This window comes from Talpa europaea (genome assembly GCF_964194135.1).
Source record: "Talpa europaea genome assembly, chromosome: 12".
NCBI classification, from domain to species: Eukaryota; Metazoa; Chordata; class Mammalia; order Eulipotyphla; family Talpidae; genus Talpa; species Talpa europaea.
This window is the reverse complement of record NC_140079.1, coordinates 87,218,082-87,245,212: the sequence shown is the minus strand read 5'-3', so window position 1 is coordinate 87,245,212 and position 27,131 is coordinate 87,218,082. Positions and strand designations below refer to the sequence as shown.

At 49.7% G+C, this 27,131-nt stretch overlaps 1 protein-coding gene across 1 annotated transcript in view; it reads right to left on the bottom strand.

Annotated features, from left to right (window-relative positions):
- GTF3C1 (general transcription factor IIIC subunit 1) overlaps nucleotides 1-26,252 on the bottom strand; it is a gene marked incomplete at its 5' end in the record, with an annotated part of 54,782 nt that extends 28,530 nt beyond the window's left edge. The window contains 12 exons of the mRNA XM_084251052.1: nucleotides 270-423; nucleotides 1,511-1,647; nucleotides 1,988-2,205; nucleotides 2,779-3,085; nucleotides 4,099-4,214; nucleotides 5,668-5,835; nucleotides 12,978-13,101; nucleotides 16,570-16,666; nucleotides 18,688-18,831; nucleotides 19,438-19,614; nucleotides 23,327-23,536; nucleotides 26,032-26,252. Of these exons, the coding sequence (XP_084107178.1) occupies nucleotides 270-423; nucleotides 1,511-1,647; nucleotides 1,988-2,205; nucleotides 2,779-3,085; nucleotides 4,099-4,214; nucleotides 5,668-5,835; nucleotides 12,978-13,101; nucleotides 16,570-16,666; nucleotides 18,688-18,831; nucleotides 19,438-19,614; nucleotides 23,327-23,536; nucleotides 26,032-26,252 (2,073 nt within the window). The remainder of the gene's footprint in view (nucleotides 1-269; nucleotides 424-1,510; nucleotides 1,648-1,987; nucleotides 2,206-2,778; nucleotides 3,086-4,098; nucleotides 4,215-5,667; nucleotides 5,836-12,977; nucleotides 13,102-16,569; nucleotides 16,667-18,687; nucleotides 18,832-19,437; nucleotides 19,615-23,326; nucleotides 23,537-26,031) is intronic.
- Between the last annotated feature and the right edge of the window lie 879 nt (nucleotides 26,253-27,131).

Genomic DNA, 27,131 nt, shown 5'->3' with positions numbered 1-27,131 from the left:
GAGGCGGCTGCAGGCAGCACAACCCCTCCCCCAACCACCCGCAGGGCTGCACAAGCTGCTGTTTGATCTGAGCAAGTAGCTCCTCTTTTTTGTTCCCAGCTTCCACAGATTGGGACAATCCCTTTTTCCAAATTAGGAGGCAGAGCAGGAAATTCTGAGTTAGTGGCAATAAAAGAACAACTGAGCTATGAGGCCACGAGACTGCCGTAGAAGAGAAAACGTGTAGCCACCCAGGGTGGCTTTGTGGTGTCAGGAGAGCCCGAGGTTACCTTCTTCTTGATGCCATCTTGAATAACCGTGGTGCGGTAGAGCCTCAGGAGACCTTCCTCAGACAGGTTCCGCACCAAGCGGATAATGGACTTCTTACAGCACTTGGTGGACACGCCTTCCTGTTTCTCCTGATCCATGATCATTTTCTGAATCCTGGGGCATCACAAAGCAAGCAGTTAATGTTTGCAGTGTCAGTGAAGACACTACCTCAACCCAGGCAACCAAGACGTGCCTGATGGCATCCGGCAGAAACGAGCAAAGAATTAAAGGAGATTTTACCAATGAAAGGGTTACTTTCAATATATTGAAAAGCATCTCTCTTGGAGATAATGGGTAGCTAGAGACAAGGCACCATTCACAGCAGCTTCACATTCTGAGCCTTTTGCCAGGAACTACAGCAATTACATGATTTGTGCCAGTAACGGGAGGGACACAGCACATGATGGAAATCTGTCTTCACTAAGTTTCCCTGCTAATTTAACATCCACCTAAGGAATGTGCCAGTTTACACTGTCAACAACCTCAGATGCAAAGCTCTCTTTTGAGCCCTCTCCTCAGGCACCTTCCTGAGTTACTATGGTGATGTTTCCAGATGACCAGTCATAGCATGGCAGGGCCAATAAGGGACTCCTACACGTTGCCAGAGCCCTCACTGTGCAGAAAAGGGGAGCTCAGCAGCAGCAGCCCCCACTCCCCAGCCAGGTAACTGGAAACCTTGACTCGAGGGTGAGGGTGAGGCACTGAATGGAGAGGCGCCCCCACTGGCTGCCTCAGGAGCTGGAAGATGCCGCCCAGGTGGTGCTAGTAGCAGAAGGAGCAAAGCCTCTACTTCACACACACCCAAGTCCTACTTGTGTCGCTTTTATATTTGCTTTCAGGTAAGATTCAAAAGGCTCCATGGAGAACTAAAAACAATGTTTATAAGCCTATGCTACTACCTGTTGAAGTCTCTTCTTACCACTTTCTAAGCACAGATCTGCAAGGAAGGAGAAAGGCAAATGCACTTTCCCCGGGGCCTGTGTGTCATGCTCATCATCCTCTCCCCAGAGGACGCACTGCTGTCCTCAATGCCTACACTGCTCGCATCAAAGAACAAACTCAGTCCTTCCTATCACAGTGATGCTCTGAAACTCATGCAGCAGAAGAGGGAGTCAAATGCCTCTCATGCGTTCCTGTGGCTGTGACTAAATGGCATGAACTTCACTGTTAGTGCAAAGGGGACAGACAGACAACTTCTTACGTGAACAAGCTCTCGATTAAGCGGAGGTTGGTGACAGCTTCTATGATGAGATTCCTGCGTTTCAGCAGTCTGTATGTTTCGTGGGGCTTGTCTAGGCCTGGGCCGTGCTTCCCAGTCTTCTGGGAACTACTACTCTCCTGGGACAGAGACCAGAAACAAAAGCAGCCCAGAGTGAGAACCACTCACCTAAACTGGCCACACAAAATTCCCTGTCAAAATTGATAAACTAAAAGGAGTAAGTTGTGAGAAATTAAAATACTGAGCACGTCACAAGTGGTGATACCAGAGGCCAGGCTGCGTGCGGGCTGGGATACACCAGCACAGCCCGTGAGGGCCTGGCCTCTGCCCGGCAAAGGTCAAGTGCCTGGCGTGGGACAGAGTCACTGTTCGTGACCTTGCGGCTGTTGTCATTCCTGAGCACAGAGCTGAGAAGGCTGCACAGCTCCCTCTGCCCCAGGAACAAGGCTCACTCCTCACCTTCGGGTTCTCAAGTCTGACCTCTTCAATCATGGCAATGTCACCACTGGTACTCTCCATGCAGTGGGAGCCGAAGGACACGCTGGGGTCTGAGGTGCTGCTGGTGTCCACGAGGCTGTCCCTGCCCACGGCGCTCCGGCAGGCTTTCTCTTCAGCAGCCCCTGAGGAAGAAGCCGGCTGCTTCTTCAGGGGGTGCAGGTTTACGAATTTCCACCCACCTGGGGGAGCAGGACCGGAAAGAATGAATCAGGTTCCATCAGGGGGAAAAGTGACAAGGACATTAGTGCTCAGACACCAGACCATCCACACAGGTCAAAGGATTCCATCTGGTCGACATGTATCACACTAGCAGTGCCCAGCCCAAATGTGCGCGCGCACACACACCCCCCCCACCCCGCCACAGCTGGATATCAAGTTGGGATGCACCCAATATCATCTAAATATAGTCTTCTATCACTAAACACCTTAGGAATTTCCCGAGTAGAGCAAATTTATGAAATTCCATCCCTTAAATAGTAAAAATGCAACAAAATAAACATTTGGCAGGGATAACGGGCGTGCAAGCAACCAGGAAACAGCCCACATGACAGACTTCTGATGCAGGTGACACCACTAGGTCCCAACTTCAAACAGCATCATGGAGATGCTCAGTTTGCTGAAATAAGTGGGCTATTATCTGAAGACACCCTGAGCAAGGTGGGGTTGGCAGTAGCTCAGACTGGAGGTGCACACACCCTTCCTAGTCCCCCCTCACTCCCTTCCATCACCCCCCACCTTGAGAGCGGCCCTACCTTTGCTTGAAGTGGAGTGATGTGGCTGAGCCCCAAGACTCAAGGAGGATTTCCTGTCCCCCTGGGAACCTCTGCCTCGCCTCTTGCTGCAGCTGCCACCCTCCTCCTCACTGTCCGACTCAGAGAGGAAAGTGTCTTCGCCCTCAGGCAACAGAGATTCCTCCTGCACCGAGGCCAGGCTCACTGTGGTCAGGAGCTCGCCCCGGGCCTTCTCCCGCTCATACTGCCGGCTGAGATCACTCTCCTCTGCAAACACGCAGGAGATGTACTTGGTGGTCCGCTGCCGCCCTTCGTCTTCCATGAATCCCTGCAGGGGACGAGGCTCACTTACTCACAATCAGAAAAGGGCATCGCAACTCAGGCATGCTGGTGATGGAGGCTGCAGCGCCTACTTCCTTATCATTCCTGCATTCATCTGCCTCACCTCCATTTCACTGCCCCAGGTCAGGCCTCCTCAACCTTCCCATCATAGGTCTCCTCATCATCCCTCGGGTCCTGAGTGCACAGGCAGATCAGAGCTGTTCTAAACCATCATCGTGGGGGTGTTTGCTCTAGAGGGCTAACAGTGCCTGGAGGGGAGCACCCTCCCAGATATTCCAGGTCTCCCTAAGGCCTGACCATGAGAAATGGTCAGGAAGCAGTGAGGATCTGTTACGCGTGATTTGATGCCAGTGAGTCAGGGCCTGAAGTCACCAGCTCCATTCAGTCACTGCCAAGGAGCCTGATGAAAGCCGAGCACCAGCCCATGCCCATTTTGTATTCTAAACCAGGCGAAAAGGGCCCTCCCAGAGCCCTCAGTGGCAGAAAGAGTAACTCTTCTACCTGCTGAGCCATGAGTTCAGGGCTGAGTGCTCTGTAATCGTGAGTTCAGTGGCTACACACCCATCGCCAAACAGCCAAGAAGTTGCAAGAAGAGGGCACTGTGTAAGTTGCTGAGAGAGCAAGTCTGAGATCCAAAACCAGCATGCAAGCCAGCCAGGGCCCGACCCCAGGATGGGGCGAGGGAGCAGCAGGAGGGGTGTGTCAAGAGTTGAGGAGCCCTGGAGAGCACCCCTTTGTCTTCAGGAGCAGATGGATGCCCGCTGGCTCTGCTGAGCCCGCACAGGAGTGTATCCCCAGCTGCCACGTCTCCTGCTGACCTTTCAGTACTGACAACTCATTTAATTTCTAAAAAGTGAAAACCAACAGAAGCCACAGGGAAGAGGAGATATGGGGGCTGAAAGCCAGCATTTGCTGCTCTCTGCTGTCTGAGACCCTCCTTGACAACCGCGCCGTGTACACCCAGAACAGGGGACTGTGCAGAGCGGCTCGGGACGTTACCTTGACAACTTTGAATCTTTGAAGAAGACGACACAGCATTCTTGCTTCCAGTTTTCCCACGTTCATTGCCACTCGGATTTCAGCTTGAGAAATTCCTTTCGTGCCTCTGCGCTCAACTGTGTGAAACAATACACTTGAACTCCAACTTCTGAGTAAGTCAATTCCACCCACCTTTTTCACCACAGACATTTTAGAACGCTGCCCGCTCTCCCCGGCCCTCCCAGGACTCTCCCGACACCACTACTGCTGGCTCACGTTCCAGGACTCACTACGTGACACCTTGAGCCAGAGAGTGAAAGTCAAGTGACCAACTACTCCTCTATCAAGTTCCAGTAACATCAATTTTACCCAGCAGCAGGGAGTCAGCTCTTTCACATGAATGAACTTTTTTATATAACTGAAATTGACCCTTTAAAAAAAAAATCAGAGTAATTTTTAATGAAGAGCTTTTTCATTACTTTCTCCAAGACTTAGACATGGACGTCGACATAGCTGCACTGCCCCGTAACAGCTGGGGGCCAGCCAACGCTATGCAAGCAAGTAAGGCCGTTTGTCCCTGCTTCAAATGGCCAGCAGACAACCACGCTCTGCCTGCAGTTTGTCAGCTCCTGTCCTGTTTCATGCTGTCATTTCTCAGGCTATTCCATATTTGCCTCTAAGAAGCCCTTTGAAATTTATTCAGTCACTCTGTGACTGGGAACTCCAGAAAGCAGCCTGGTGGGGAAAGAGTAGGGGACAGAGAGTTCGTCCAGTAAAGCCCAGGCTCTGCGGCAAAGCTCTGTTCAGGTATTTCTCCTACATGTCCTTATGCATCACCCACTGGAGGCTGCCAGGTACAACCAGTTTGGACAAGGCTCTATCATACATGCTAAAAAGAAATGTCAGAATAAACAGGTAACTATGATGTGTTTCCATATTGAACTAGCTAACACGCTCAAAGTGGGGATGAAAGGGCTAAGGGCAACTTTCCCCAAACCGTGTTAGGAGGAACCTATTCTAAGAGAGGCTAGGAGCTGATCAAAACTACCCAACAGCCCCCCAAAAAGGCCAGGTGGCTTCACACCTGTGGCTCATTCTGGTCTCCTGCAGCCCCTCCCTTTCTACTCTGTCCTCCCCCAAGGGCTGGGGCCATGTCGTCCACGGCACTGGGCCGCTGCTGTCCTGTGCAGATTTTAGGGATCCAGGGGAAGAGCAGTGAGATAGCTTCCCCCTGAGCAGCAGCACCTGCAGCCTGCGGTGACTCCGGCCCAATTTCAGAGGATGGTGACGGTGCTCAAATCTTTGAGTGGTAATATGAACAGTTCGTTTTCCTGGAGTGCTTCCAACCCCGGGATGGCACCAGCTGTTCTGAGCCTGCTCCTCATTGGGTCCCCACCTCACAGATGAGGGAATTAAGGCTCCGAGACCTTGCTAAGTCACACAGCCAACAAGCGGCAAAGCAAGGGTTCACTGAAGCCGGAGCCCTCAAGGGGACATTCTCAACAGCACGGGAGGTTGGACAGGAGGCAAAATATTCCCCGACTCTCAGGCCAGGAAGCCCGTGCAGGTGGGTGTGAGCGCAGGACCTACTGAGTTCGTAGGTCTGTGTGAGCATATCCCGCTCATACACGACATCCACCGGCGGCACGCCCTTGGAGATGACCTCCTCGTCATCGTCATCATCCTGGTCGTGGTCGTCCTCCATCTTCCGTTTAAATTCCTTCAGCAGCTTGAGGCAGCGCACCATGACGTCAGTCCCTAGGAACAAGGCACATATTTCCCACAAAGAGTGAAACAGGGGTGAGTGGGTTGGGGGAGATGCAGCAGACAGAGACCCAAGGACAGGTCATGCATAGCGCCATGCTCGGAACAGTTACAATTAGCATCCTGGGGCTTAAGACCTGAAAATTTGCTCCATAAAAGGGGTTTTTGTTTATTAAATCAACTAGCGAACAAGGACATACCAATCAAAAAAGAAACCAGGTGCCCTGTTAGTCCTGCTACATAAACAGCAGCTTCCGCCTGCTGCCATGGCAACAGGAAACGAGCCGCCCCTTCCCAGTGCCCACACACAGTTGGCACTGCTGAATGGGTAACACCATTTTTCCTTTTAGGCTGACACCCAATGCCAATAAGGCAAGGCAGCACTGTAACTGAGTTCTACAACCCTTCTAGTACATTCCAGGAAGGTTTTAACCCAGTGATCCCAAGGGTAGGAATTTACTCCTAGAAAATAACCCAACAAGAGGCCAAAGCTGTTGGTGATGAGAGGCCATACAGCACCCTTTACAGCCTATTTGATGAGGACAAGGGACCGAGTGGTGGCGTCCACTTGCAGGCCACTGCACCCCTGGCTAGCACTTAATGTAAACCACCACACAGGGCCTCTATGCAGCCACGAAGCTGGTGGAAGAATAACAAGTCCTGCCTATGTCTGCAACAAGAGAAAAGTGAGAGGGAAAGCGAGACACCTTGATGCCTTACACGCGCTAACTCAGTGATCCTGACAACCGAGGTGGCATTCTACAGGCGAAGCTGCTCATGCACAGAGGAGATTAAAAAAAAAAAAAAACCTGCCCAACAGCTTGTATGTGACAGAGGCACAGTCATCAGTCTCCAGCAGAGAAGAAATGATTCTGCACTAAGGTGTCCCATGACACGTGCAGTGTGGAGGCAGAATGGCACACAGTGGACGTGCTGCCTTCCATGGCAAAAGGCACCGGCAGGCAGGATTAGGTGAAGGTGTTCCATCATGGTGAGTGTGACCAAGGGTTCTGTTATTATCCTGGATGATCCAGGAAGAAGCAAGTTAAGACATAAGTCCTCAGGAGAGGGAGCAAGAGAAACAGAGTGAGAGCTTGGAAGAAGCTACACTGCTGGCTTTGAAGATGGAGTAAGGACCACAAGCCAAAGAATGCAGGTGGCTTCTAGAACCTGCCCAGTGCCGACAGGGGATTCTCTGGGGTCAAAGCACAGGGCTTGCGGGCGAAGCTCACAATAAGGTCTCTTGGGGGCCTGGACTCCGCAGAAATTTAGCCTTGGGGTAAGGTCCGGTCATGGCTGACTCACTGGCATCCTCCAGGAGTGCAGGCCTGAGACAAGAGGTCAGGAGTATGGGTAGCCACAGCGGCATTAGCCTGGGCTCATTCTCCTCTACTCCTCAGACAGAAAGCCCCCAACCCCCAACTTTTCATGGAAGGAACATGAAGTCCAAGTCATGGTGCAGGCCTCTCAGAGTTCCTGTTCCCACTCCCCAGTCCTCCAAGACTTCCTTCCTTCCTCTGGGCGGGCAGCTGCCCTGACCTCACCTTCCATGTCTCTCCCCAAGAAGGGAGCCTAAAGCACCAGGAAGTGGATGAAGGGATGAGGGAAGCTTGTGCACATCTATATGGGTGAGAACTATTCAGGGCTCAAGCAACCAGGACTGGGTCCTCCTTTGGGAATTCCCTCTAATGACAATGACAAGAGGCCCACGGTGGCCAGTATACCCAGTAGGCAGCAGCAGACTGACCACTGAGCCTTCCTCTCTGTCCTCTGCTCAAGCCCTTCTCAACCCCCATCTGGCCCCTTAGATGGTGGGGCTAATAACATGACTATCACCACTTCTCTAAGGTGTGCCGAGTCCCAGATGCTGATCTCAGCTCTCCACTGGTGTCTGAGTTAGTCCTCACCACAGCTCAGGAGCTAGGGAATTTGCCCACTCCACCAGCCACCCTCCCCACCCTTAAAAACTTGAAGAGCTGGGATTTACCAAGCACCCCGGAGACCAGGTCCTAAATGTTAGACGAAATTATGGCCTCCAATTCAAAGATGTCCCTGTGACTGGGACGAGCAGGTGACCTGTGGCCAGTGTTGCTGTCTTGAGTGGGGGCATGATACAGCACTTGGAGGAGAAAGATGGACACGCTCTCAGGAACAACTCAGCATTATCTCTCACCCCTTTTAACTTCCTTAAGGGGCTTATTAGCCAATAAAAGATGCACAATAAACACAAAATAAACACAAGTGAAAAGGGGAAACGTTGCTGGTACACTCAGGGGCTCAAAGGGTCAAACCGGGAACATCACTGAGGGCCTTCAAAGCCTCTGCTCCTGTCACCGTAGCCTCTGCAAAGCTTTGCAGGGCTGGGTGTGAACTGTGCAGCCATGAGCGAGACAACAGCGAACATTTCTTGACAGCTCTGAGCCAAGCATCACGTGGAACACCCACTTGCGGAGACACAGCCAGCTCTCCACTGGCCTCTGAGGCTAGACTGCCCATAAGGACGGCCGGTCATGTGCTCACAGCCCTGCACTAGCCGCCGGCTCTTCCGAGCCTAGGGAGCATCCTTTCTCAGTCCCCCAACAGTCGTGAGCTACACAGCAGAAAGGCCCGCTCGCCAGCCCTCAGAGCATCCCTTCAGGATTGCGTGTGCTGCCAGGCTATTTCCAGCCTGTGTCTGAGCCCCCTGGGGAGAGCTGCTTCAGCTCCTGTGTGGAGTTAATCAAACCAGATTTTACACCATTGTGGGTTTTTCTGTACATTTTAAAGCTCTCGCATTTAATAACTTTTGCCATATTAAAATGTGCTTTATTAATTATTAATGGTAGTACTTAACTTTCATTTTTTTGCTAGTGTCCTTTAATCACCTTTGTCGCTTTTCCCTTAAAGAAATCCTGCTATTCTTAGCTGTTTTAACAGTTTTCCCCTTAGCACCATTAATTTTCTACTAGACCTTTAATTTTCCTGACAATTTCTATTCTGTTTACGTTCACACTTTATCCTTTTTTGTGTTTCTGATCTTCATTCTTTTGCATTCCACTTTTCTGATTTTAAAGTTCTTTTGAATATTTATTTCACTGCATGTTATTCCTTAATATGGTTCATTTCTCTTTTTTCTTGGCTTGTATACTTTTATTCTACTTTACTTAACTGTCACCCTTTACCATTTTAATGATCTTAATTTAGTTTTTGTACCTTGGTGTTTCTTGGTTTGGTTTTTTTTTTTTTTTCCTTTAAAATTTTAACAGCTTGACTGTTACTTCACATACCACATGAGCCACCTACCTGAGGTGTACAAGTCAGTGTTTTTTTAGCATATTCACAGGTATATTTCCCTATTGTTACAGGGCAGGGTTAGGGGCAACCCAGGCTCCCCAAAACTGCCTGCTCTAAATAGGTTCTGCCAACCACCACATCAAGATGAAACATACTCTAGTGCATAGAACCTTCGATGGAAAGGAACTTTAATACAATTAGTGTGCAATAAAGAGAAGGGAAAGAATAGATAAAACAGTTTTCACACGATACACCCAAAGTTACCCTTCCCCTAGAGGGTAAATGCCCAGCCACACAGGGTTGGCCCAAAGCAGGACCACAGAAGCTCAAAAGTTGGCCACAAGTCGAAGGCACCTTCTGGTGGGGGCCCATAGGAAAGGGGCAGAAGGGCCAGGCAAGTCTGGGATGAAAGGAGCAAAATCAAAATCAAGACAAAGGCTGCCATTGTTAACCTCCCCACGGGTCTCTCACCCACGTCTGTTCCAAGTGTCTCCTTCTATGTCCCCCAAGTCCCTGGTGTCAGTCCAAGGCCAAGATGCAAGCGCAGCTTCTCACATGTCTCTGCCCCATGTGCGTCCTCCAGGTCTCCTTCCTCATTCCTTCCATCTCGTCCTCCCTGCTCCGCTGTACCCTCCCCTGAGTGGGGCAGGGACCCTGGAATCTCCCCTTGCCCAGGGGCTCGCCTTGTTATACTATGAGAATTAAACGTGTTGACGCATTTAAAGTGCTTTTGATACAGGGCCCCACGGCTACTAAAGCCCTCCAAGGACTGTGTCCAACAGAGCACAGGGCACTCTCTGAGTTCTTCACCAATGCACCCAACTGCAAGACCACTCAAGTTCAAGGAACAACAATAACGGGGTTTATTTAACAAACAGGGGAAACAGAGTTCGTAAGGCCAGCTATCTCACCCGAGAGTCCACAGTATTCAGAAGTCCCAAACCAAGGGCCATTCCTCCAAGATGAAATCCTTCCACCGACATCACCTGGAGGCGTGGCAGGTGGAACCATGCAGCTGCAGCTGCCCTGGGCAACAGTGCAGAGGTTGGGGTTTTGTTTCTATTTTAGGAGTCAGGGGGCAGCAGTGGTGGGAGAGTTCACATCTTACCAGGGAGGTGTGGTTGACCACCCCCCCAGGCCTGAACCGGGAACACCCCCTAAGTGGCAGCTCAGTCATTAGCCCCAGGGAGCTTCCCACTGTGGCCATTTCCCCAGGGACTGCAAAGCCAACTTCTATTTCTTCCCCTTCTGTTCTCAGCCCAATTTAATAAACACAGAATGACTGGTAAACACTTGAGGAAAATAATCCAGATTTGCAAAATAGATCAGTTCAGGGTGACTGTTTTCATTAACAAGATTTTTTTTTTTTTTTTTTTTTTGCTTTTTGCAAAACAGAACACTGCAGCTTTCTGAAACGCATCTGAAATATGCCTAAATTCAGACTCTTTGTTCACGGACTTTTAGAAACAGCTCACATATACCCAGGCACACCTGCAAATTTACAAGAAGTAATACATCATCTTTATTTATTATTTAAGTCTCTTCTATTCCATAATGCCTTGGAGGAAAGGTTTTATGTAAATTCTGCAAACTGGGAAGACAAAGCTCAAGGCAAAAAAAAAAAAGGCTCCAACTGTATGTTCATCCCTGGTTTCTTACACAAGTTAACTGAAGTGGCACCTAATTAAATAAAAGTGGCTAAACATTTACTTAGTGCCAACTCAGTTCCAAACAGACTCCTAAGGGCCCCCTGGGCGCCCCTCCCCCCAGGTGTTTTCTTCGTTTCTACACCTGTTGTGTGGTGGCCTCTTTGTAGCACCATATCCATTACGAGGCCTTTCTCAGATGCAGGGGCATCAGACAAGGTGGCAGAGGTAGCCCTTAACCTGAGAAGGCCGTTCAGTCACCAAAGAAACAGACTCCCCACCTGCCCCTGGAGCCACCGAGCTCAGAGCTGGGGACGCCCTGGGGCTGTCCTGTTCACGGAGCAGGTCTCCACAGGTCACTTGCTGTGCCCACCAAATCAAGCACACAGGCCCTGATTTTTTTATCTTACATACTCTTTGGGTTTCCTTGGAGTTACAACATTCCCCCCATTGCTTGCTTTACTATGCATCTGTCGCTAATTCATACTCAGACTCTAACAAAGCACAACTTTCCCGAGACACCTCAGCCGCACTAGGTGTTCCCAGCCTTTCTCGGCTCCCATTTCATGGCTCCTCTGGGGCCTTCATCACCTCCCTGGGACCCTCTTGTCTCCCTGCTCTCTGCATACCCTATGGCCTGTCTGTCTTAGTCTGTCACCACAGACTAAGTGTCTGTGCACCTCTTCCTGTGTACCTCTTCCTGTAGTGTCCTAAAATGAACACGGGAGATGAGAGAGGATCCTTTCAGATCAGCAAGTAAGAAAATGTCTTCATGCCGGGCACCGACAGGCCTTTTGATTTGGAAACTCACACCCTCAGATCTGAGAAACTCTGGGTGTCCTTTCCTATCACCTCCTCTCTGGGCCCGGAGCACATTCCTCACCCTCTCTCTGGAACCCCTTTTAGGCTCAGCATCTTATTTGCAACCCAGGTCTCCTATTTCCTATCTTTTTAAATTTCTGTTCTTTCAGGGAAATTTTCTTCACATTATCTTTACTATCTTCCCTTCCACTAAACCTTTTATTGCAATAGTCACATTTCTTTACTTTCCCAAGTGCTCTGTTTATTTCCTGCATGTCCCTCTTTTATAGCCTCTTGCTCTGGCTTCATGGATGCCACATCTTCTCTTCTTGCTGAGGCTTCTTTTAAGTTTTCTTCTGCTCTTTACTTTGTTCTATTTGATAAGTTCGCTTTTTAGTTTCTCTTACATTCATATTAGCATTCTCTTCAAATATGTGATGAAGCATTAAAATGCTGCCCTAAAGCCCTAAAGTGTTTTGGAGCATGGGGAGGCAAAAGGGGGAGGCTGCCCTTGTGTGGACTTCTGTGAAGGGTGAGCAGGCAGGAGCTCCTTTTGGTGGCCATCTTGGATGCCTTTTGTTTGGGACTTCAAAACACTGGACACTGCTTGGGGTGAGATACCTGCCACTTGTGGCCTCAGTGACTCTTTGTTTTCCTTTGTTTGTTAAATAAATCCCATTATTGTTGGGATTTAACCTGAACCTGAGTGGTCTTGCGATTGTGTGTACAGGTGAAGAACTTAGACAGTGACCAGTAAACCATTTGGGCACTGTCCGTGGCTGGTTTTAGTGCCTTATTGCCCAGTAACAAAAGCTCTGACCCTCAGTGTTTTAAATGACTTCAGTTAATCAAGAAGAGTTAAACAGAGTGGGATAAAAATACCAAAGAAAAATAGAGGACTAAAAAAGGTTCTTAAACATATAGTCTGTTGTTCTTAGTTTAACTTTCTTAGAAAGTTCAAATCTACCTGTTACTTACTGATTGTTTAACCTCATGTAAGATACTGAGCACCTCTTCACTTTGACTTTCTTATATGTCATATGGTGATAATATCACCCACCATGTAGCACAGAACAGGTGCTTGAAAGTGCTTCTGGAGAGTGGACAGTGGCTTAGTAAGAAGGAAGGTGAGCTTGTACTTTGGATACCACACATCTGAGATGCTGGAGGTACAGTCACAAAGAGATATGAGCTGAAGTTAGACCTGCTTCATCCAGCAAACACTTCCTAAGCACTTTTTACATCAAAAATTCTGAGTCAGACACTGAGGAATAAAGAGTTGAAAAGTATGTTGCCGGAGACCAGCACAGCGATGAATCATCCCATGAACGACAGAACGTGAAGAGAAAGGCTGGAGTTTAGGAGAAGTGAAAGCCATTCAGGCAGTCAAGGGACACAGGCTGAGACTGTCTTTACCTTTCTTTGTTTTACACGGTCCACATTCAGGATGAATCTCTTGTAAGGGAAGAGACACCACCTTTGCCAGCCCAGCATTCAGCATGTACTGGTAGAGACGCTTAAATGTCCTTTCGCACAGCCCCTGCCAAGACAACATTTAAAAGCCACTTTCAGTACAGGTACAGTGTCTAAAACTATTGGAGTTATGTAAGCAAACTCCAATATAGGACCTGAGTTAATTGATCCATCCCGAACGAGGAAAGCCTGTCAAGGACACTGTCAAGAAATAAAAGGTCCAGAGAAGACTACAGACAGACTTGTGATTAAGGGGACAGAGAGTTTCTTTATTCTATGAAATTTCAACAAAATGCTGATAAGTACTTCCAACTCATCACTCGTATTTCTGCATAGTGATGCAACCAAAATGATGGTAAGTGCTGCTCACTGGCTGGTCACTGGCAGCAGCCTCCAACACAGGCCATGTTCTATCATCTATGTGCCTGTTTTTTTTTTTTTTTTTTTTTTTTAGTACTTCATTTACCAACATTGAACACTAACAGATTTCATGTGAAAAGTCAGATTCTGGCTTCTCTTGAAAAACAAGACCAGGCCACAAATCCTAGGACTGCAGGGCTTCACAGCTGCAGTCAGTGGGCGCCGAGGATATGGCTCCCTCAGACAGGCCTACATGTGCAGGACGCCCCGGCTTCACCCCCATCAGCCTGCACACTGAAGCTAGACCCATTATCCATTCTCAACATTTATTTGTGTGCCACTTCTATCTGATGGCAGTTAAGAGGATACTGAAAAGAGTTCGCCAATCCACACCACTATGAAAACAACTTTTTATGCTTAACCTCGTACACTCATTTCCACTGCCCTCTTGCAACTGCTGGCATTTGATTTTGCAAACCCTGAATAATGAGGCAGGTTACCTCTGTTATAAATTAAAGACTGAATAGCAGGAGATGCTCACAACTAAGAGCCACTAGTTGAGTCTTACAGGTTCCTCCTACCCTCTAGGGGAGACGGGGAGCACGTGTGGGCTCCACTGCCACACGTATAATCAGCTTTCTGACCAGCCAAGCTCTCGAGGCGCTGGGAGGCGAGACAGATGGCCACCAAAGAAATACAGATGACACCCATATGGCTCACTGGAAGCCACTGGCATGGAAATGGCATCCATCATTCATCTAGCTGCACCCCCAGCAGCATGTAAAGACCCTATGGAAACTCATCCATCAAATCCTAGCCCTAAGCCCTGAACCATCCCAAGCCAGGGAGGATGACGTAGTCCTGCCTCTGGGGGCTGCCATCAGGATTTGCACAGTCTGCCAGCAAAACGAGAAGCAGCAACAGGAGCCTCCCTATGGCCTCCCTATGTCTGTATTCACCGCATCAACCCCATCGATAGGCTAATTACTCTGAAATCCTGGTCAGCAAACTCTGACCCCTGTTTTTACCTGCTGCCTAGACATCACCAGTGAGTGTCCAGAAGAACTTCACACTCAATAAATCCTAAATCAAGCTGACACATGCCTCATCCTCACTCAGACTTGTTCCTCTTCCTGTGTTTCCTAGTCATGCATTTATCCACAAGTACTAAACTGGTATCTACCAAGGGCCAAGCACTGCCCTCCTGTTTGGGGGAGGTGTTCGGCCATGAACAGATCTGATCCCTGCTCTCCTGAGCCTGCCCGGGATGGAGCTCTGGTCCACTTCAAGAGGGGCTCACTCAGACAAGTCACTCACGTCAGATAAGACCTCCTCCTTCATTCACCTCTTCTTCCTGGCCTCAGTCACTACCAAGTCTTCCCAGTGTGACCACCAACCTTTCAAGACCTCACAGTTACCCACCCAGCCCAAGACAAGAGCATCCACCTCACTGCCTGCTCCAGTCTCATCCACCTGTCAGATCATTTCCTAAACACTCTTTTCTTCTGGTAACTTTAGCTAAACCCAACTCTGCAGACTGGCACTCAAGACCTTTTCTTCCAGCCACATCTCCCACACCCAAGCCCACCGCCGCCTGACTATCCCGGACCACTGCTGACTTCTACAAAGTCCCAGGCAGGGCATTCCCCACCCCTGCACCTTATGCCCAAGCTCTTCACCTTTTCCTGAAATGCCTTTTTTGCTCTGTCTCTTCTGGGAACACCGACATCTTGAAAGGCCAGATCGACTGTAACTTGCAATAAAGGGTTCCCCAGCCCTCAAAAGAAATTGCACTTCTCTTTGCAGGGAGCTCACACACACCCTGTGAGGTGGCGCTGTAGCCAACTCGACTGCTCTGGACAGCCTGAGGCTGTCATCCTCAGGAACTGTTGTCATCTCAGTGCAGAACACATTTCTAACTCAAAATGGAGTCACTGAAGAGAGAGAGGAAACAATGTCCTGTAAAGTCAGATCTTGTTTCTTAGTGAGTCCACAGCACTGACCTGGGACCTAGCTGGGTGACCAAGGAAAGCAAAGGGACTTCACCTCCAGTGTCTGTATGGCCGCACGGGCAGGACAAGTAACACAAAACACAAAGTGGGCAGATACTCGTTTATTAAACATGTAGGGATATTTTCATCTCTTCTGGGATCGCAAGAAGAGGATTGTCAGTCTACTTTTTATCTTTTATTTTTCACTTTTGATATTTCTCTCCTATCACCAACAGCAGTGCACACGGTACCTAGAGATGACAGAAGTCGGGGTCGAGGGAGCTGGCCAGGGCATACCTAGTTCCAGCTGCCCCAAGAGAAGGCAGGCTCCTGATGTTTCAGGGAAGATGGGAAATCTCAATTTTACAAAATACTTGATCAGATTTATTTTTAATAAAGCATAGGCTCAATCTGACCCACAAATCTTGGTTCATAAACCTCCGTTCTAAAGAGATGCAGGTGTGCACTGAATCGAGTCAGAGGGAACCGCTCCCCTAAGCAGGAATGCAGAGACTAGAGCGTCTCCAGCATCAGTGAGGGTCAAGGAGCATCCCGGGGTTGAAGTCAGACTCTACGCCATGTTCCTCTAAGCCATGTTCCTCTGGGGACTATATGCTATAACCCAAAACATTTGACTTGAAATTTTTAAGTTTTAAGTTCAACTGTTTAACCTCCAGAGACCATTTGTTTTTCTCCCATTTCTAACACTGCTCATCCCTAACTTCCTCTCAGCTCAGATTGCAAGCAGCGCCGCCTCCACACTGTCTTCCTCATCCTCACCATCACTGCCCCGGCACATGGGCCAGAGATTTCTCCTGTGTCCTCTCACCTCTCCTCAGCACAGTCACTGGCATGTCAGAATAAAACCAGTGGGAACAAAATGGGAAGCTTGATCACAACAGCTAAACTTTATGCCAGGGTTCACTATTCCATGAGAATTTTCACAACAGGTCCTGGAGCAAACCCCAGGGGAAGATGGCCTCAGTCAAGAGCAAGAAGGATTCAAGGAAGAACTGAGCACGTTCCCATTCTATGACCCAAAGGAAAACTCCACTTGCTTCAAGCTCACGGATAATCAAGTCCATAACAGGGCTTTCCACTGAAATTTATTTATGATGCTTGACAGAGATCCTCACACTGGGGCCAGATCAATTCGCCCTGCACCCAGGAAGCCCACAGCTCACCAGCTCTTCCCGAAGCTTTCCCAGTGTCTCTATCTGGTTACTCCGTGTGCTCAGAACACCTGAAAGTTTCTCCATGAGGATGTCATATTTGCTCCTCCTGCAAGAAATACAAGAGTTCATTTTTTCAAAACCTATTGCTAAAGATAACTTGTTTTTTAAAGATGACAGGCAAGACATAAATGACTACATATCAAAGTAGAGAACCTTAGTCTTACGTCTCAGAGGCCATGCAGCCCAACTCCTGCACTTTACAGCTCAAGAGGCTGGGTGGACCCGGTAAGTCACACGGCCAAGGTCACCTAAATGGTAGCAGTGGACAGACTCGACTCTATGGCTAAAACTTTAACAAGTCTTACAAATGCCTTACATTTGCATAATACCTTAAAATTTAAGAAGCAATTACCTATTTCTTTATAAGTCATTTGGTGAGGAATGATAGGTGTGATTTCATACAGAACTTTACAGAATTTCTAAATCCAGGACCAAGACCTGAATGTAGGTCTTTTTCCTGTGAATCCAGTGCTCTCTTCCCTGCACCACAGGCCTCCAGTTCTGAAGCCTGGTTTTTGCTCTGACCTCTCTGGTTGATGAATCCCAACTCCTGCCTTGATTTGGAAGTGAAGTGGATGTCACAATAAATGCTTCCAAGTAATGCCACCAAGAGAAACTAGTAAATGAAGTAAGGGCTCCAGGCTGTGTGTGCCCCAGGGGTGGCGGGGAGGGTTAGGGAGGAGCTTGTAGCCATCATGACTGGGGGAGGACAGCTTGGCTTCAACTGCCCACGGGTCTGGGGCAGGGAGGGCAGAGGGATGAGATCCAGAGACTGCCCACTGCTCCATTTTCACTGCCTTGCAATGAATGAACAAATGAAGGCACATACTGATGGTGTGAGCTAGATGCCAGCACTGTCGTGACCATCTTACAGAAGAGGAAAGAGTGGCTCAAAACAGCTCAAGTGACCTGGCGCAAGTAAGGGGCAAAGATATAGATACAGATCCTGACTTAGTCCAGAGTCCCACTGCTGCCCATAGCTGCACCCTTTGTATTTTGCAGGCTACGCACTAGTCACGAGCTGGGTGATACAGCTATTTAACTCATGGGCCATATGGATAAGTAATTAAAATGTGAATTCTCAAGCATGATACAGGTTTGAAGAAAAATTTGGAGTTTTGACAGGAGTACAGTGATGTCTTGCTACCGGAAATCCTTACTCCATGGTCAGCCTGCACCCATATATCAAGGACTTTCTTTGGGTCACTCCCAAGCAATGCAGTGGGCACTATAAACTTTTAAACTTGTACCTAATCCTGCTCAGCCCTCTTCCTTTGGGGGAAGCCTGTGGAGTCATAGTTGTTCCCCACAGTCGAGGGACAGGGTCTGCCCACCTGAATCCCAACTCTTCCATGGCACTGCCCACTCTACTCTGGAGCACTGCTGCTCTGGCAACCACCCACGGGTGACTTATCCTCAGCCACATACCAGCTTGACCTTTCCGCATCCTGGCCCCTGTCCCCACCAGGGGAGGCGGCGGTGGAGTACAGGATGAGAGCTCCGCGAGGTGGGGGGACATCTTCCCCCCATTCCTAACCCAGATGATTAGTCACCCCCACAGGACGAAGCCCCTCCCAGAGACTCCCTGGGTATTAGAAAGGAATGGGCTCCAGCTTGCCATTCCTTCTGGAAGATGATAACATGTGGGAACACACAGCTGAACAGCAACACCATGCAAAGGAATCATTTAACAGAAGCTCACCATCTCCTCCATGTGGGCTGGTTATCATGGTTGGAGTTGCCAAAGAAAGCCAATTTGAAACTGATAAAATCCAACTTCAACTATATCACCATCACAAATCAAATTTCACTTGCTTATTTTCACACACTCTCCAAATTCACCTAAATGTTACCTGTCCCTACTGCTGGGCTGTGGGGTTATTTTTCCCCTCGTTCTGTGTAATTTCCTGTGTTCAAAGTGAGCACGACTTATTTTCATAATCAGAAATAAACGATAATTATCTGTTCTGAAAAGCTATAGTCTGTTCTGATTTGGCCTCTGGTTTTCAAAGGCGTGACACAGGCCGCAGCAAATGTAGCAGGTGCTCCGGTCTCTGCACACTGTACCTGTCCACGTGGAAGCGGTTCAGGAGGAGGAGGATTGAGTGCTGCTGGGCTCCGGTGGGTAATCGGATCACATGTGACTGCATCGTAATGAGGCCATTTTTGTTCAAAATTTTCCTGTGGTAGTGAAGCTTCCCGGCATCCACCCTGGAAGAGAAGAAGAATGTGGGCTGTGGTGTTTGGCTCTGCTGGCTGCTTTCACCCCACAATGTAGACTCTCGCCTAGACCTAAGACACACGCCTCCTACCCAGAAAACCTAAGGGAACAATTACATGAACCACGGCCTTGGGGAAAAAGCCATGTCTCAGCCTAAGGACACCAGGAGAGGATACCAGGATACCAGGAGAGGTAGGTGGGGAGATGGGTGGAAACAAGGGGAAATGAGGGAGGATGGCTGGGTGGAGACAACAGTAGCTAATGAGAGATCAAATACGGGTCTCATATCCCGCAGTAGTCAATAACCGGGGCAACCACACATCCTGGTTTCTGCATTGGCCTTGATTTATGCCCATTGCTTGGCATCCCTCCTGCTCAGCTCCACCTTCCTTCTACTCTCAAAATGTCTGGTTGGAGGATCACAGTCGAGCCCAAGGTCTCTTAAAAAAAAAAAAAAAGCATCGTACTCCCAGGCATCAAGGTGGCAGGAATGGGGAGAATGGGGAAGGTAAGTCACAGGCTACTGTGTCTGGGGGCAGGACACAATGACCAGGGAGCCCTATCATTTAAACCAAAGAAGCCAGCCATCCCCTCACTTGAAAGCAGAGCTGTGGAGGTCTCGCTGGAGCTCCCCTTGCCACCTGGACCGGCCCAGTCGCTCTAAAATGCAGTAGGAGAAGTCGGGGAGCTTCAGGTCAGGGTCGCCCTCTGCACCAATCAAGGCCCTGTACCGCATGTCCTGGGAGGCAACGATGATCAGCTTCTTCCCCCACCTGCAAGGCGGAAACAACAACACGAAGACATAACTTTAGTAGATTTTAAGAAAAATGAAATGAAAAAGGAGAACCTTAGAGAATTACTATTTTCTCTGGCTTCTTAGAGGTTTACAATCCCCCAAGGAAGCAGGTTCAGTCTCAGACAGAAGATGAACAGTGCTCAGGATGAACAGCGCTTTCTTGCCTAAAATCCTCCTGGGCCTCTGCAGCAGAAACCCCATCACTTGCTGACAACTTGGCACTGAGATACTCCCAAGCGCTAGAGCTCCCTCTCCAGGAGGAACAAGTCACCATGGGTCCATATAAAAGACCCCACAGGCTACCAAGCCTTCTCTTGAGTGGGCATCCAATCTTCCCAGGCCTGCAGTGCACAGATGCATGACCACAAAGTCTGTTTTCAGTCATATCACTCACCCTGACTGTCCACCCTCCTCCGGCCCCACAAGTGTTTCTACCACCAAGTAGGCAAAAATGAAAAAGAGAGGCTGTCTACACTTTAGCTGCAGCTCCCCTCACATTGTTTGGGACCCAGAGTTACTCTTCTGCAAAGTCATGCAGATCTGTATGGTCCACCTTCTGAAAGAATGCAGATTGGGATACATGTAGGAGACAGTCTGTGGCTGCTCTGTGGCTACATACCACAAATTTAAGACCTATGCTGTCTCATCTCAAAACAGGTCTCAGAGTTAAACTTGAAGAGGTGAGCTGGGAAAAGAAAATTTGAAAACAGGGCAATGGCTTGCTGGTTTGAAATTTACATGAGTTTACTAACCTTAACTATCCAGTGTTTCCAATTAGTTGACCTGGTGACTCGCGCTAGTCTAATTTGCTGACTGGTCATCATACAGGTTATCAAATACCCACTAACCCACCAAGCAAAGTATCAGAGATACTAAGATAAATAAACATGGTATCTACCTTCGAGGAGCTCATAGTCCACTGAAGGAAAAAGATAAGGAGACAATTATGCTACGAGGCGGGAGCTGCTCTGCCAGAAAGCCACACTTGAGGGGCCCCAAGTTAAACTTTCATGGGTGAGTAGAACATGTGACAGCACCTAGGGGCCACTCCTAAAGGAGGTGACTCGAGTTAGCAGTTAGCCGGGCGATGACAGGGAGGAGGGCAAGGAAGCAGAACACGCAGGTTCAGGGCAGGGGAGCGTGCCACTCTGGGAGGGGAGTGGTGTGGCATGGGCTGGAAGTCGGCTGTGTGACAGCAGGCGAGAAAGCAGAAGGAAGGAAAGCCCGGCAGTGGGCAGGAGTCCACATCCTGAGTGGCTTTGTGATGTCTTGCTGGGGAGCTTAGTTTACATGAAATAGGGTCAGTTAAATTTCAAACTCAATAATGCATTTTTAGGAGCCAACTTTGGGCTGGCTACATCCTGGATCCTAAAGATACAGCTATGATCAAGGCAGACAAGAGATCATGCCCTCGGGGAGCTCACAGTCGGTGAGGGAAGAGCCAAATAAACAGTTTTTAAAAATTTTTGGTACTGGGCCTCCCCGGTGGCGCAGTGGTTGAGCGCTGAGTTGCAAAGCTGCCCGCAGCCTCTGCAGCGCCGGTTCAATCCCCGGCTGCTCCCCTGCCACTGGAGGAGGGTCCCACATGGTGTGCAGACCTCTCCTGCCGCCCGCTATCCCCGGCTGCTCCCCGGCCACCGGAGGAGGGTCCCACCGGCGTGCAGACCTCTCCTGCCACCCACTGCTCCCCTCAGCAGTGTACTTCGGTCCTTCTGCCTGCTCTGCTCCCTGCTCTGGCTCTGGTGAATTCTCTCACCCTCCCGCGCTTCTGACTGTACCCAGTGCTTGTGTAAATAAATAAATAAATAAATAAATAAATGTTTAAAAAAAAAATTTTGGTACTGAATATAATGGTGCCTGATCAATGAGGGACACTTGATGAGCTGTTTAAAGCTGAATGAAGAAGAGGTGGTCAGGGAGAACATTCTAAGCAGAAGGACGGGCACGTGCCACTGCGCTGAGACTGAAATGAGCCCAGCACACTCAGGCTGACGCACAGCGAAGAGTGGGTTGAGCTGAGAGGCTTAGGACAGAAAAGGGGGAGGGCAGAGCTAGGTCCTCAAGTCCTGGGGGCCCCGCAAGGCAGGGGGAATCGTGCAGGAGCTCGCTTATGGCTCTAGCCGATACCGCCAAGTCAAACATCCGATCTCAGCACAGCTAGGCCTTGTGATTTTCTTTAGCGAAACTAGAAATTCAAATTTTTATATATTAGCAATGAAATAAAATAAAATCAAAATCAAATAAAAGCCCATGCTATTGAATAGTTAAACAAAGAAGGGGGGGGTGGAGCAGGTTTGGTGAGTTTGAAACCTCTGCCCAGAGAGGGCACTATTCTTGCTGTCACAATTCCAGCTTAGAAAACAACCCCCCACGCGGTGCAGAAAGCAGCAGAAAGGACACAGAAAATCAGAAGGCTGCTGTGTGAACGTGAGGCAACGGGAGTTTGAGAGAAGTCAGAGGTCTAGTCCACAGGACTTGGTGGCGAATTAAATATAGAAATCAGGAAAGAAGGGGACCCCTGACCACAAAAGGGGACCTCTGACCACAAAGAAAGCAGGTTTGGGGGAAGGAGGGTAAAGCTCTAATTCTGGGCCCACAGGGTAAGAGAGATTGGTTATGGAAATAGCACACAGGCACTGGGGAGGAGGTCTGACAGAGGCCTTAGAAAATCCAGCACTTACGGGGTGGGAGGAAGTGGTGGAGTTCACAAAGGAACTAATGAGGACCAGCCAGGAGAACAGAAAACAAAGTTCTAAGCCACAGAAGCAAAAGCTTCAAAGTCTCTAATGCGGTAGAGGGATAAAGGAGATTAAGGGTCTCAGAGTGTCCACAGGCTTGTTAATCTGGGTCTTATAGAGCAAGATTTCAGCGAAGCAATAAAGTCAGAAATCAGGACGGTGGTGGGCAGAGGGGCGACGGGAGGTGGTACAGGAGTGTAGCTATTTCTTGCAAGAAGCATGGCTGCAAGAGTTACAGTTACAGGCGAGATCAAGAGAAAGTCCTGTTGTACGGTGGACGAGTCACAGTCACGTGTGCGGGGGAGAAAGCACCAGTGGACAGTTACGTTGAAGACAAAGGAGAAATGTTGGCAGAGATAAGAAAGAGCATGAGGGAGAGGAAGCTGGGGAGGCGGAGAGGGACAGGCAGGAAGAGAAACATGCTAGTTAAGGCCATGGCTTCTTGCTGCCTCTGGGAGAAGGTAGAGGGAAGAAACGTGCAAGGGGCTGCAGAGAGTAGACGTCAGGAGAGCTCGTGTTGGTAGCTTCTCCCCGTTCTGTAAAGTGAGAAGGCAGGAGGGGGAATGGGGAAAGGGACTTGAGAAAATGACAGTCTAGATTAGCCACTCTGGGAAATTCGGACCCTGGTGAAGACTTACAAAAGGACCAGTGGGCAGCAGCACAGGCAGCTCTGAGAGAAAGAAGGGGCCATCCAAACGACAGCGCCTGCTCTGCCCAGCTGTGCCAGAACTGAGGACACAAAGGGAAGAAAAAAGCAGCCTCCTTCCTCTCCTTTCTCCCTCCTACCCTAAGCAAATTCAGCCCCATAAAGCAGAGTGAAGAGAGAGGGCTGGCTGACTGGGGGGCTGACTCTGACAGACACCAAGGCTGCTGACCAGTCCCAACATTCTGACCACATCCCTGACTTCCAAGCAGATTCCCGTGAGTTTCTGACAGCGCTAGACGGGGTACCTGTCAAAGGCCTCCACCACAGTACAGCGAGGCTGCAAACACTTGGTCCTGATGTCATTGGTGATGTTTTTCCTCTCCTTAAAGTACCGGCACGAGCCCTGGATGCCATCCTTATTCTCTAGGATCATGTGAATGGGGTAGACATCCTCCAACGTTACCGGGTCCCTCCTGGACTCCAAAATTCCAGTTTCCAAGTCAATTTCTTCGTACCTAAGGGGTAGCAAACAAATAGCAAACCACAACTCAGCTTCATAGACAACCCATGCTTTTGTGTTCTGGTGACCACCAGCAGGTCTGAGACAGAGGGAGTGAGATCACGCAGTCTTCCTGCCTCATGAATGCAGATCATCTTGACAAGTAGGGTTCCTGCCTCTCTATTCCACAATCCTCCAAATCCACCCAGAGCCTGAATGCTAGAACCAGAACCACCTTACTAGCCCTAGCGTGGCCTTCTGGTTTCCCGCCAAATCTGGTGCATGCACATTAGCAATTCTCATCTTTGAATCTTCCGTCCTGTCTTTTCCCCCAAATAATAATTCTGTATCTTCAAGTGTCACCAAGTGTCTCAAATTTGATGAGATCAAAACCAAAATTGTGACTGCCTCTCCCCACCTCCAATAAAGTCCCTCCTTGGTACCATATTCTCCCTGTTGCCTCATATCAACACTATGGAGACACCTTTGACCTGCTTATTTTATCCAGTCAGTCAAGTCTGTGACATTTTCTTTAGAAATTCTAATCACATTTTGGACTCATATGCAGTTGAGGCTAAATCCCAGATATACTTTTAACCCTTTCCTTCCTTGCCTTCTCTATGACCTCTGTACCACCCTAACCCTCCACTGTCATAGCACATCTTCCCCAGATTAGAGGACAGCACTCTGGACTGTGGTCCTCTGCCTCTCTAGCTACACTGGCCAGAACTCTTGTGAAGGTTCCCGCCTTCCATCCAGCCTTCACATGCAGAAACACCTCAGGGCATATCTGAAGGTCTCCAATCACACTACACTCTCTCTCAGACAGCACTGGCTAGTTCTCTCCTGGCCAACACCTTTAATTACTAACCATCTGGGGTGATTCCACAGGTCTAGCTTGCTCCCTCCCTATGGCCTGATTTTGCTCCCATGTAGCCAGATTCTTTATTAAACAGAATCTCCATTTGGATAACCCTAAGGAACCTCAAACTCAGTGTATCTCCAAGTACATTTAGTTCCACCCTCACCTCCCCCAGACTCAAACATAGTGTGCTGTTCTCTGTCCTGCCACAATGGAGAACACCAGTATTCACTCAGCTGCCCAAACATGAGGTACCGGAGGGCATCATCTGTGATTCCTACTTTTTACACCCCACATCCTATCAGTCATCAGTCACTCTTAATTCTCCTGTGTACTAGGTCTTGATTTCACCTGCTTCTCCACTTTATTCTCACACCTACCAAGCCAGGACTAGGTGTTTGTGACTGGATTACTACAAATCTCTCGACTTCACTCTTTGCCCCCAGTCTGACCCTCCCTTCAGTGGCTTCCAATTGTCCTTTTGATAAAGTTTTTAAATTGATTAAAAGATCACTGATTACCTCCCCAGTCCAATGTGGTATAAGGGCAGACTGGATTCAAACTCTGGGTTCTGCCCTTGCTACTTGATGACACCAAACAAGTCACTTCAGCTCTCTGTGCCTCAATTTTCTCTTCAGGAAAATGGGGGATAATCATACCCACCTCCTAAGATTGTTGTAAAAGTTAAATGACTTGCTCGATGAAGGCTCTCAGAACAGACCCAGCTTATAATAATCATTGTGTGTATGTGTGTGTGTCAACTATTATTCCTCCTTTCCCTGCACTTCAACCAAACTCACTTCTCTTCCTTCAGGTTTTCACTTTTGCTGGGCTCAGTCTAGAATACTCTGCCAACTGGCCAGCAAAATCCAAGCTCCAGGTCTACTTTTGGATAGCACTACCTCCGGGAATATGGCGAAAGAGCACAGGCCTGCAAACTGATGACCTGAGTTTAAATTAACCCTCTCTGGACAGGTTATGCAACTTCTCTCTCTCACTTAAGTTTCCTCTTCTGCAAAATGGAGAAGATAACAGCACCTAATGGGTTCACTGTAAGGATCAAGTGAGTTTAATCTCCTTAAGTTCCTAGAATGGGGATCTTAGAATAGTACCAGGCCAACAGCAAGCACTCGATAAACAGTATTAAAATTGCCAAGGCTGCTGTTACCTGGCTCTCTGGTTGTCTTCCACTCTTAGGCTCTTTGAGTTCCATAAAGTCCCATAAAGATTCAACTGAACTTAACTGTCTCCAGCCTTAACTCTGAACCACCTCCTGGTCCCATCCCACGTAAATACTCTTTTGAGTCCAAAAAAGATCCACCCACTCCTGCCCCCACCGCTCTAAACACACACAGGGACGGAGGTAATGGGACGTGGCCAGAAGCACCCCAATTCCATGTACCCCCCCCAAGTCCATCAGACGCGTGCGCCCTGCTAGGCCCGAGGGACCCCAAACCAGGCTTCAACTGCGCCCCCTAGCTCCTTCCGCCCCATCCCCCATCCCGCCCCATCCCCCATCCCTACCCCCACCCCAACCGGACTCAGATCTACTCCTTTCCCCGGGCCCCTCCCATCAGAACCCGGTCCCCGCTCGTTCGGCCGGGCCGCGGGCCTGGGCCCCGCCCGCGCCGCCGGGCCAGGCCGCTGACCGGTCCTGGAGCTGGAGGTCGGGTCTCTCCCGGGGCTCTTCATAAAAGCTGATGCCCGGATGCGTGGCAAGGGCCCGCCACAGGAACTCCTGCGTGTACGGCTCCAGCGGCAGCGGGAAGGGCGGCACTCGAGTCTCCAGGCGGCTCCACAGCGCGGGCAGACACAGGCCATCCAGCCCCTCCAGGGCCACCTCGTCCAACAACGACTCCAGCGCGTCCATTGCTACTTCGAGCGGCCCCGTCCCGGCGCCTGCGCACCAGGCCGCCGAGGACCACCCCCCCACCGGCCCAGTGCGCCTGCGCACCAATGATCGGTTGCCCAGGGAGGCGGGTCCGGCGGGGCGGTCGGAGGCGGAGCTCCAGCTCGCCCACGTGACGCCGCTCCCCGTGGGGGCGGGCTCAAGCCCGGCGCGCCGCCGCCATTGGTCCGCAGCCCTGCAGTAACCAGGGGAACTGCAAACAGTGCAGGGGCCGCTTCCGGTTCGAGCACCCGGAACCGCCGCCTCTGGGGATGGACGGTGAGTGTCGTGGGCCCCTTCGGGAGACCGGGCAGTAATTGTCTCATCCCTCCACTGGGCAGGATCCTAGGCTCAGACCCCTGGGCCACCAGCACCCGAGTGGTCTCCGGGGTGAGGACAGGGAGGCTTCGCGTTCCGGCTCGGGGAGAAGTGCTTGGGGGAGTGGCCAGTGACTGGGCCACTGTGCCGAGCTGGGTCTTGCAGGGAACCGGGGGCCGCAGTAAAAGTGTGTGAGGGGAGGAGAAGTGGAGTTTGAGGAGGACCTTGTGTGTCCCGGGATGTGGAACTCGTGGCATCTGAGAGTTGGGAGGAGAGTAAGCGTGGGGAGTGATCAGACACTGGCAAAAGGGGGTTCGTAAAGGGTGAAAAGGGGGGCTACGGGGTGAAGGGGGGCTGCCCTTTGTGGTCAGTGTTGTTATTCCATTTTACAGATGAGTAAACTGAGACTAAGAGAAGTTAACTTGCCCAAAGTCAAACAGCCAGCAACTGGCAGAGCGAGTTGAGGAGCCCAGACACCCTGTCTCTGGAGTTGAAGTGTGGAGTTTGACATTTGGAAGGGATGTTATTAAACACCCCTCATTT